Raw genomic sequence first — 12,432 nt, forward strand, 5'->3', positions numbered from 1 at the left:
TTCTTTGACTTTAAAGCGCACTGCTCTTTGTTGTATTTGTTCTACGTGACTATTTGCTTTCACTCTTCTTTGCTGAATTTTCATGCTGCTTACATCTTCATAAATATCTCCAAAGCCCCTGTCCTGGGCTGTCTTCTTCCTCAGAGTTCTCTTTTTTGGTGATGTGATCAGCTCCCATGAATTCAATTTTCTCTATTCCAAATCTTTAGATCCATAGTAATCTTTCTCCCTTCATTTCCTTTGCCATATTAGCACTGCCTGCTAGCCATTTCTATCTTATTAGTATTTTAAGTTCAGTATTTCCGATGTGGAACTAACTAATCATCTTTTCCCCTAAACCTACCTTTCCTCAGAACTTCACATTCCTGTTGAGGGCTACAGCCACCAGTCATCCAGATTCATGAACTCCAAATCTTTCTATACTCGTATGGCCTAATTTAGGTCCTTCTCTTCCTCTCTTCCAACCTGTCCTTCACACAGTTCCAAAAGAATCTTCTTAAAGCTCAGATCTGAGTAAGTCACTTCCTTGCTCAGAAACTTTCAGAGGTTACCCATTGTCTAGACTATCTAGACACCATTCATTGTAATATTATGTCCATTGTAACCTGAAGACTTCCTGACTTGCATGCCAACAGATATTTGCAGTGGCCATTTTAGGACTCCCACCACAATGAATAGAAATACTATACCTCATTAGCTTTTTTAAGCATCTTTATTAGTGATAATGGGGACAAGTTTGAAATGGTATTGTTTCCTTTTGGCATTTCATATATGCAGTCACTGTTTCTTCATGTGAAAGAGCCAAGAAGGTATATTGAATAAAGTATCTTTGTTCCGTAAAGTTCAGTGTGCCATGTGAATGCATTAAATGTCATTTTGTATGACAGATTCTATTTAATTTTGAGCACATTGACCATCATTGCAGCTCTCATTCGCTCTGATCATCTGAATATGGTTTCTGTCTAGATAAAGAAATCAGTGCGGTGATTTCTTCCTCGTGTTCAGCATGCAGAACATTTGCTGGTTACTAGATCTTTGGTACATAGAACCATGCCACTGCTACGCTGCTTCCTAATTTAGTGAGGTCCAATGACTTCTTCGTGTTTCAGCATTTCTGCCTGTATAAACATTGAATCTCACATGATAATTAGTCATGTGTTGGTAGTGCAGCTGAAAAAGTTCAGATGACTCAGTACAACCTTGAGTAAATAACTCTAAATGCACATAGTCTGTAAGCAGAGGAACAAAAAAAACACAATGGCAACTGACGAATGGAGCAGGCACTGAGGAGCATGCTGCTTTCCTTATGGAGAAGTAGAGTTAGACAGCACAAGGAGCTGGAGTCAGAAATCCTGCCTTGGAGTCTTGTCTCTGACTCTTATGGGTAAATCATCTGATGGGATCAGTATCTTTGTAAATTGACTAGGCAGTCTGGTTTATTAGAAAGAGTACTAGATGCGGAGTCACAAATCCAGGTTCAAATCCCAAATCTATTTAGCACTTTGGGCAACTCACCTAAGTTCTCTAAGTCTCCCCGATTTTCATCTGTAAAATGAAGTTGGATTACATCAGGGATGTCAGACTTGGCCAGGCCCTTCTCAAGTAATCCAAATTAAAATGTAATTGAGAAATGTTTAACAAAATAAATAGAACTACAGTACAACATAGATAATGTTAATTTGTGTTTTTCTAAGTCGGTATGCAGCCCACAGGGATCCATTTCTGTTCTGAGTTTGACACCACTGGACTAGATGACCTTCTAGCTTTAAATATCGAATGCTCGAGGGCTGTTATGAGTGATGCCACTCCATGACTGAGTGAAGCACATAAGTCTGCCTTGCAGATCAGTGTGGCCTTTGTTTCTTATGTAGATACCCATGTTTCATGTTTGTTACAGTGAACTCTAGCTTTTGTTGCCACTCTAGACCAATGAAATCTTAGGTGCAGTCCCTACCTTATCACAAAACCAAAATTTATAATTATACTATTCTTTGATCTCTTCAGTTTTGCAGTATTGTAAGACTTCTTACATAGGATTTTAAAAAGTAAATCCAGTGTCAATTTTTAATTAAAATCATCTGTCAAGGTAATAAAAGCAGGTAAATTTATAAAAATAAAGTGAATCACTTGCCTTATCAATGAATGAGGGAGAAGTGAGAGGGAGAAAATTTCGAGTTCAAAACAAAAAATTTCCTAAAAAATAAATCAATAGCAATTTTGGGAATGGATGAATAAAAATAAAGTGAGAAACTCTGTGTTTTTGGTTTCTGCCACGGTAGCTGTATGCATCTCTAGAAGTTCAGAATTACTTCAGGTGATTATGGAAACCCATTATTTACACATTACTGTTCAAATTGTTATGTGACCTATGTGAGTGAACTAAATGTCTCTATATATCTGAACATATAAAAACATTTTTTTATTCAACATTTTTAGTGCTGTTTTGAATTTTATATTGTCTCTGTAATAGCATAGTATTGAATGGGGCAAGACATTGTGTCTCAAGTGTGACAAACTTGTTGGACTTGAATATAATCTCTCCATAGTCTTAATGTAAAGGCAGGATTAATAATCTGGACCATACCTATTCAGAGAGCTCTGTAATAAGTGTTTAATAACTCTATGGATCACTTCCTCTTTAGGGAGTAAACATATCTCTCATCTTTATATTTGTACTCTGGTAAATAATTGCAGGGATGCCATATTGTACAGTTCTACTTTGCTCATTATTTTTAAGTGGGAAGGAGAATTTTAAGCAGTTTGGTTGTTTTAAGATATTTTCTTCACATGTAGAACCTATATCAAATTGCTTGCCTTCTCAGTGAGGGGAGGGAGGGAGAGAATTTGGAACTGAAATTTTGAAGAAAAAAAATTAAAATTGCTTTTACATGTAATTGGAGAAAAAGTAAAAATATTAAATTTTTTTAAAAGATATTTTCTTCATTTTACATCCTGCAGCTCGGGGACTTTAAAGTGATGTGAATTTAAAATGAGACAATAGATTTAAAAATACAAAATATTTTCTATTTCATCATTATACCTGGGTATAAGAAATTAAATCTTATACTTTGGTGACAGATTGACACCAATACAAAATTTCTATTTATCCTCACCCTGTTTTTTTGGTGAGTGGTTAAGCAAGAAGAAAATAACTAGAGAAGTGAGTTTTACATGGAGCCAGGTTTAAAAGTAACTCCACCATGACTGATAAGCATAGAGTGGTGGTGATTATACATAGTTATTAATGCTAGATTGGTCATAATCATATATTAGCTTATGTTCTGTATCTTACAGAGTATAGTGTTGCAGCAAAAACATTCAGGACTCTTGTGATAAGAACCTTCTTTGGGATTCTGGAATATTGTGTAACTCTCCCTTGTAATTTCTAGGTATCTGGTGACACATCTCATGGGGGCGGATCTGAACAATATTGTGAAATGTCAAAAGCTCACCGATGACCATGTACAGTTCCTTATCTACCAGATTCTCCGGGGCCTAAAGGTAGCATTTCAGCACTAGTGAACTTTAAAGTGGTATTAAAATATTAGAGGTGCATTTAGATGATCGCTGTGATAAATCTACAGAGAACAAAGTAGATGCAGCACTCCTTGAGGCTGCTCCCTTTGATTTTTAGCCCTTGGAACATTTTGATGTACTGTTGAGTTTCAAGCTAAAATCATATGTCATGAGAATGCCTAAATCAAGTGGCTACAGAATTCAGTGATTCAATACATTGTCATAGGAAATTGGCCATGTTCTCTTACAGTTTTAGGCCCGGTGTCAGTAATTGCAGTTCTGCTTTCATGAAGATGTGTTGCAGATAAACTCTAAATCATAGATTCTGTGTACTGTGTTATGGTCTGGTATTAAAGAATGTGTTGAAGGAGGTATTTTTAATGGTTGCTTGACACGTTTTTCTTTTCCTCTATAGTATATTCATTCAGCTGACATTATACACAGAGTAAGTATTTTAACTATTTCCTCTGATTAAATATAATGGGAGTGGAGGGGCATTGGGATTTTAGCCAGGGTCTTTATCAGAACTCAGTGCCATTTCTGCAGACCTTGAATTCCTGTTGGTAATTGCATCTCTAACATTTCTTTAGGCTTAAACTAATAAGAAGGTTATTATATAGTTTATGCATATACTTAGTGCAGCTTGAACTAGGAGCTGGCTATAAGATGAAGTTTATCTCATGTGGCTGGAAAGTCATTCTATCTAACAAGTTAGTGCCTGGGTTCTCTCCTATAGCTTCAGTCAGGGTATTTACAGTGAAAAATAAAGTTAATCTATTTATCACTTATTCCTAGGACCTAAAACCTAGTAACTTAGCTGTGAATGAAGACTGTGAGCTTAAGGTAAGGTAAAGATTATAGAATGCTTTAAGTTTGTTTTAACTTGTGGCTGTGCATTTCATCTATAAAGCAAAAGCGTCTTGTAGAAGAGATTACTGTGCTACACTTTTTTTTCCCTGAGAAATTAAGGTTCTCTCCAAGAATATTAGATCAAGAAATTTTTAATATCACAGAATTTAATAAGCTGTTTAAGTAATGATAAAAAATTATACCACATAGGTTTTGTTATTGTTTTAAAAGAAAATACTTCAAATGAGGAATTATCAGTAGCATTGACAAGAATAGCAGCATTTAATAGTAATAGTGATGGGCATGAAATAGAATAAGCAAATTATAACCTGGATGTAGAAGTTTTGTGGCATGCGGGAGCGGGGGGAATTTTGAATTTGTAGCCAAAAGACTTGGTTGCATATGCTAGTTCTAACAGCTACTACCTGGGTAGATAGTAGGAAGCAGCTGGATATTTGTGAAGAAAAATGACATGACCAGACCCCTGCATAAGTAAATAGTAGTTTACAAAATAATTCTACAAAAATCATGAGCCTTTCTGTTCAAAAGAATGATAAAGTGTGTCTAGTAGGTGCCTACCAACACATATGGAGGACTTATATATAACTAAAAAGGACCTCCCCTCTATTCTCCTTCCCCTTTCTTTCATCCTTCCCCATCCTGCCCTCCCCTTCTTATACCGTACACCACAATAAGCTTCAAATGGATATATGATCTACATACAATTTTAGAAAAACATCAAAGGGGAGTAGAAGGAGGAATTTTTCACAGTATGGCTAAGGAAGATTTTTTAGTAAACAAGGACTAGAAGTGTTCATAAAAAATAAAATAAGCAGTTTTGGTTACATGAAGTTTAAAAACTTTCCATAAACAAAATAAGTGCACCTAAAATAAGAAGGAGAGACTGTTGAATGGGTTAAAAAGTCATTGTCTCAAATATCTCTGATGAATATCTGATAGGAATAAGGAGTGGACCTGTGATTTCATGAAGTTAGGGCACTTCCAGATGAGGAATCTCCAGGTACCATCGCAGGCTGGCAACTTCTCTACAGCTTATAGTCTTAAAGAGTTACCAAGAGCTGTCATGTCAAACTCAGATAGAAACAGGACCCACTAAGCCCTAGGTAAGAATCCTTGCAGGCTACATACTGATTTAGAAAACCACTTATTAACATTATATATGTTCTATGGTATTTTTATCTATTTTGTTAAGTATTTCCCAGTTACATTGCTGCCTGCTTCTTACCCTGGAACACTACAAGATTAAATGACTTGCCTTGAGTCATACAATTACTGTATGTCAGAGATGAGGCTTAAATCCTGGTATTTTGACTTCACCTTCTGTTGTGTTGTGTTCCTTCCTAAAAGTCTGATGCAAAAGTACATGTATAAATATAAAGTTAATGTCCATTACTTTAATAGAAAAGTTGTCAGAAGATATGAACAGTCTTCAGAATAAGAAATACAACTTGTCAACAACCATGTGAACAGTGCTCCAAATCACTAATGAGAAGAGAAGTGAAAGTGTCTCTGAAGTTCCACTTTGCACTCATCATGTGGGCAAAATTGCCCCAAAAATGGAAAATGAAGAATGCTGGAGGGACTGGGTAAAGAGGCCCATGTACTGTGTTGGTAGAGGCTTTCCATTCGATGGAGGTCAGAGACATCAAGAAAATTGCTTGCTGTCTCAGGAAGAGGGAAATGGAGGGAGGGAGAGAATTTTGAACTCAAACCTTTTTTTTTTTTTTATTGAATGTTAAAAATTGTTTTTACATGTAATTGAGAAAAAAAAATTTTTTAAACAACATCAAGAAGAGTCCCACATATGCCAAAATAGTTATAGTAATAACTTTCTGTAGTATAAAAAATTAGGGAAAAAATGAGTGCCCAGTTAAGAAATAGGTAAGAGAAATTCTGATATATGACTATAATGACTATTATACATGCTGTAATAAACAAAAATATGTAGAGTTCATAGAAACTTGGGAAGATGTATATAACTGATATAGAGAAAAGCGGGCTGAATCAGGAGAACAGAGTATACAGTAGTATAAACAAAAATCACGTTTACAGGCCACTGAACTCTGAGTTGTTGAATTTTGAACTCTGAATCATTTTTTCCACACCTGTTAGGAGGCCGTTAAAATAGTCCAGGCAGGTGATAGTGAAGGGGTATAAAGAAGAGGGGACAGGTGCAAGAGATATTGCAGAGAATTGTGGGGAAAATGGTAGAATGAAAGCTCGTAGGGGTTCCTTGCTTCTTATTGAAACCCCTCAAAAAGGATAGTAGAAACATAAAAGACAAAACCATTTTTGTAGAAATTCTCACAATAAAATTAAAATTCAACAGAAATATAGTGAGAAAAGCAAAGAACAGCTCAAAATACAATACAGAGTGAATATATTAGAATAAGAGAAGTAAGGGGGGGTAAGCATCAGAAAAAATAAACTTCCATGAAACTATCAGAAATAGCATTAGAAACAAAACAAAAAGTCTCAAACAATATGGTTAGTATCACATAGATTTGGGTAGTGGAGACAGTTAAGGAACTAACAGAAAAACAAAAAATTAGCACCCAAAGACCCATGAGAGGAATTTTAAGAAATATTCTTTACAAGTATGGAAAAAAAACTGTTATCAAAAGTAAGTGTCAGCAGCTAAAGTAATTACTATAGCAAAATGGCAGCACTTTGAAGGGTAAAAGGAAACGCTTGATTCCACTAAAGTCAGTCTGCAGCAGTGCGAGTGCAAGTGATAGACTTCAGGATGGACCAAAGAGAAGAAATTCCAAGATTATTGACTTCCCAGAAAATATTAAAGAAGAAAGCTACATCACTATATTTCAGGAAAATGTCATCAGGAACTTCCCAGAATTTTTTCTTAAAAAAAAAAAATGTAATGTTCTACAAATAAAATCCACAGAACTTTCAACACCTTCACATTTATAATGAGAGTACCCCAAAACATCCAAACACCAAAATGGCATTAATACAAACCACCAGAACTTTTTACAATATACAAGAAGTGACCAAAGACATTGGATAATAATCTGTATGAATTAGAAAAGCATATTCCTCAACTCTAAAATCAGTTTTTCATTAGATATAAAAATTAGATATTTACAAACCAAAATAGTGTCAAGAGGAAAAGCAATATATTTCAAAAAAGCCTTTGGAACTGGGCTGGAGGAGGTCAGTCAATAAACATTTGTTAAGCCGCTGTGTTGCCAGGCACTGTGCTAAAGAAGCATTGGGAATACAAAGAAAAGCAAATGATGATATCCCCGTTCTCCAGGTGCTCACAGTCTAGTCAGAAAGACAACATGCAAACAACTATGTACAGATGAGTTCTACATAGGATAAATTGGAGGTAATCAACAGAGCGAAGGTACTAGAGTTGAGAGAGCATGGAAAAGGCTTCCTGTAAAGGTGGGATTTTAGATGGGACTTGAAGCTACTAGGAAGAGATGAGGAGGAAGAGAATTTCAGGCATGAGGAGAACAAGCAGGGAAAGTGGAGTCAAGAGATAGAGAGTCTTGTGGGAGAAACAGCAAGGAGATCAGTCTTACTGGATCACGGTTCTTGAAAGGGTATGAACTATAAAAGAATATTGGAAAGGTGGGGGCAGGACAAGTTGTGGAGGACTTTGAATGCCAAACAGATTTTATATTTGATCCTGGAGGTGATCATGAATCATTGGAGTTTATTTAATAAAGAGATAACATTATCAGGCCTTTACTTGAGGAAGATCACTTTGGCAGCCAAGTCAGGGAGAGGCTGGAGTAAGGAAAGACTTGTGACAGGAACACTAACCAAGAGATTATATTGCAATAGTCTAGGCATGACATGATGAGGATCTGTACCAGCATGGGGGCAGTATCAGAGGTGAGAACAAGGTCAAGGTAGCAATGAAAGGACTTGACAGCTGAATGGATGTGGGGGTTGGGAGATGGGGAATGGTAGGGGTTGGCACCTAGATTGCTAGCCTGGGTAACCAGGGGGTTGATGGTATCCTCAGCAGTAATATGGAAGTTAGGAGAAAGGGAGAATTTGGGGGGAAAGATTATTTCAGTTTTGTGCGTGTTAAATTTAAAATGTCTATAGAACATACCAATTCAATATGTCCAATAGACAGTTGGAGATGGAAGACTCCAGGTCAGCAGAGAGATTAGGGCTGGCTAAGTATATATGAAATCATCAGTATAGTGATGATAATTGAATCCAAGGGAGCTGATGAGATCACTAAGTGAAGTAGAATAGAGGGAGAAGAAAAGAGGGTCCAGGACAAAGCCCTATAGGATACCCATGTTTAGCAGGTGTGACTTGGATAAAGATCCAGCAGAGGAGACTGAGAAATGGTCAAACAGGTGTAGGAGGAGAACCAGAAGAGGATGGTATCATTAAAGCCTAGAAAGAATGACAAGGAGAAGAGGGTGACTGGCAGTGTCAGTGCCTGCAGAGAAGTCAAGGATGATTGGGAAAAGATCATTAGATTTGGCTAAGAGGTTGTTACTAACTTTAGAGAGAGAAGTTTCAGTTGAATGATGAAGTTGGAGACCAGGTTGTGGGGAAATTAAAAGACAGTGAGAAGAAAGGAAGTGGAGGCACCAGTTGCAGAGGACTTTCTCGAGAAGTTTGGCCACAATAGGCAGAAGAAATATAGAATGAAAGCTAGCAGGGATGGAAGGATCAAGTGAAGAGATTCTTTTGAAAGTGGAGGAGACATCACCAGGAAGCAACCAGTAGAAAAGGAAAAATTGAAGATCAGAGTGGGGATGACAGAGAGAGCAATCTACCGGAGAGGAGAGAATGGATGGGATCACGTTTTCAAATAAAGGGGTTTGCCTTTGAAAGAAATCTCGTTCACAAGAGTGAAGACGGAGATAGTGGCAAAAAACATCTGTGAGATGTGAGTTGAGGAAGGGGAAGGAGAGACTTTCAGTAAATGGCCTCAGTTTTCCCATGTGTGTACTTTTTATTTATACTACTATGAAAAATATTCATAGTTATTTTATTTGTAATTATAAAAAAAGTTTAAAAAATATTTGGTATGGTGAATAAATTATTAGAATACTGAATAAATTGTGTATATAAATACATATTATAATGAAATATGCCATTTTAAAAATGAGAATTGAAAATTATTCAAGAGAAGAAAGTAGAATTAAAAAATCAACATACATACTGAGTCTTTTTTTTTTAATGACAGCAACAAAACTATTGAGTGTGTAACTCATGTTTACATGGTGCTTCAAGGTTTACAGAATGCTTTCTTTCCAACAATTCTGTAAAGTCAGTAGCACAAAGTTGTAGCTCCATTTTGCGGATGAGGAAAGTAAGGCTTAGAGAGAGGTAGTATCTTTTTCTTGATCGTTTAGCTAGTACTGAAAATGGGAGGGATATGGAAAGAAGAGAGTTCAGAAGAGAAAGCAGAACAAAAGATTTTTATTAAACGTAATATTTATTTTTATTACAATGTAAATAGCTATTTTTTATGGTTTTCCATGGAATATTATCTCTGTTCCATTATTTGTTATATTTATTAAACTTGGTAAGATATAAACTTTGTTTTTTAAAAGTAGGTAGAACTTAGCATATAATTGAATATGAAGGTGAGAGAAGGAAAAGAATCAATCAATAAGCATTTCTTAAGTGCTCACTATATGCCAGGTACTGTACTAAGCATTAGGGATACAAAGAAAAAGCAAAAAGATGCCCTTGTCCTCAAAGAGCTTCATTAATGCGAGGAGATAGAGGTATATTCAAGATACCTAGAGCAGATCGAAGGTAGCCTAAAAGGAAAAAGGCACTCACAGTTGCAAGGACTGGGAAAGGCCTCTTCCAAGTAGATAGATTTTGAGCTGGAATCTTAAAAGAAGCCAGGGGAAAAAGCTTAGAATGGAGATGAGGAGAGAGCATTCTAGGTATGGAGGACAGGCAATGCAAAGGCGTAGGAAGTGGTCCAGCAGTAAGGCTTTACACAATTGAGACTAAATGGCAGTGGCACTGACAAAATCAACTAAATTAAAAAGTCATAGATATGGCTGAAAGACCTTAAGATTGATTTTGGGTTTGTGGGGTTGTGGCTCTGAAGCTTAAGGCAGAGATTAGTGCTAGAGATACGGATTCGGAAGTCATTTGTGTGGAGATCATAAATTGAAACAATGTAAGTGAATTGAGTCACCAAGGAATAATTTATAGGGAAGAAGGCCAAAGATACAGCATGGTAAAACCCCTACCATAAATTGTCAGAAGGGGCAAGGAGCATCATGGGACATTGAAAGAACACTTGGAGAATAGCTTGACAGCCTGGTCTTCTTTTCTTCAGATCCTAGATTTTGGGCTGGCCCGGCACACAGATGACGAAATGACAGGCTATGTGGCTACCAGGTGGTACAGGGCTCCTGAAATCATGCTGAACTGGATGCATTACAACCAAACAGGTATTGCTGTTCGCTGATCGCTGTTTAACATGTTATTGAGGTTTCTTCCCCTATTTATTTTTTTAAAGTTTGTGTATAGTAGCAATCTGGTTTTTATAACCATAGTTCAAACTCTCTTGTTTTGCCCTTTTGAGCTTAATTTATTGAAATTTTCGTTACATCTTCTTAAAGTATTTCTCCTTGTGGATAAAGGATCCCTTTGGTATTTGGACAGGTTGCTTAATTGACAAGACTCTATCATCCTACCATTTAAAAATTTCTTGATGCTTTGTGGGAAGTACATTACTTCCACCTTAGATAAAGGTTTTGATGAATTCTACCTTCTATAAAAGGAGAAAGTTGATAATATCAGCTTAGAAACATTGGTCTAACTTGAGTGAATATGATTTTGTTGTGTAAACTGGATGTCTCTATGTGGCAGATATTTAAAATATTTGAGTTGAAGATGTTCAACCTTGCGTTGTTTAGTTCATTTGTTGCCAGATATAGTTTCAGTGCATTTTCATTTCTCTTTCGTTATTTTTGCCTAGTTGATATTTGGTCAGTGGGATGCATAATGGCGGAGCTGTTGACTGGAAGGACACTGTTTCCTGGTACAGACCGTATCCTTTAAGAAGTTTTATTTGTTTTCTTTCCTTTTCTTTCAGTTCAAATAAAAGTATATCACCTTGTATGCCATCCCCAGGGAAGGCTGTCAATTGTATTTTGTATTCTAGATTTGCTTTATGAGATCCACATTACTTCTTAATTACAGGTCACTTTTTACAATGAGACAGGGGGAAGAAATCTCATAAATGGGGAAGGTACATTAATTGTATGATTTGTCCCCTCTTCTCAGTTAAGTCGCTCTTTGCAGTAATCTTACTGCAACAGACCTGAATAAGTTCAGAATTTACGCACTAAGATCTCTCAGTCCCCATGACAAGCTTACGTTGTTACATTGCAGATGTTAACTTAGTACAAGGTGTCATTGATAAATTAGGGAACTCTCATTTCTCTGGTTGAAATGTTATATCTCTGTTTGTTCTCCCTACCGATACATCAGCTGGCTTGTTATGCTCTGTGTGATAAAGGCAAGGAATGACAACTTATCACTCATGTGCCTCTGTTTCTTTGAATCTCTTTATTTTTATCCAAATTACCTAATATTTTATTAATTCAGGGCACAATAAGGCAATTAGGTGATGCAATGGAAAGAGTGCTGAGCCTGGAGACAGGGAGACCTAAGTTCAAATCTAGCCCCAGACGTTTACTAGCGATGTGACCCTGAGCAAGTCACTTAACCTCTGTCTGCCTCAGTTTCCTCAACTGTAAAATGCAGGTGATAGCATCTGCCTCCTAGGGGTTGTTTTAAGGATCAAATTAGATAATACTTATAAAATGCTTAGGACGGTACCTGAAACATGGCAGGTACATAATAAATGCTTATTTCCTTCTAGGTAATGAATGTAGTTTAAGGTTTATCCAAACTTTTGACCTTCTGTTAGATTCCTTTGACCATTTCATTAAATAGCAATGTTACTAGATTGTGAATTTGCTAAAACTCTGATCAGTCCCAAATCTGTAGCTCTGGAAGACTGAATGATAGAGCAAAATGGGTGTCGTGGAAGGTAGTGACTGTCTG

The 12,432-nt window shown here is 36.5% G+C and overlaps 1 protein-coding gene across 2 annotated transcripts in view; it reads left to right on the forward strand.

The window, feature by feature from the left end:
* Nucleotides 1-12,432, forward strand: part of MAPK14 (mitogen-activated protein kinase 14) — a 98,110-nt gene that overhangs the window by 66,828 nt on the left and 18,850 nt on the right. For both annotated transcript variants that reach the window (XM_072641894.1, XM_072641895.1), the window contains exons 4-8: nt 3,390-3,501; nt 3,932-3,961; nt 4,312-4,359; nt 10,694-10,808; nt 11,339-11,410. In XM_072641894.1, the coding sequence (XP_072497995.1) occupies nt 3,390-3,501; nt 3,932-3,961; nt 4,312-4,359; nt 10,694-10,808; nt 11,339-11,410 (377 nt within the window). The remainder of the gene's footprint in view (nt 1-3,389; nt 3,502-3,931; nt 3,962-4,311; nt 4,360-10,693; nt 10,809-11,338; nt 11,411-12,432) is intronic.

The sequence above is a fragment of the Notamacropus eugenii genome, chromosome 2 (assembly GCF_028372415.1).
Source record: "Notamacropus eugenii isolate mMacEug1 chromosome 2, mMacEug1.pri_v2, whole genome shotgun sequence".
In the NCBI taxonomy this organism is placed as follows: domain Eukaryota; kingdom Metazoa; phylum Chordata; class Mammalia; order Diprotodontia; family Macropodidae; genus Notamacropus; species Notamacropus eugenii.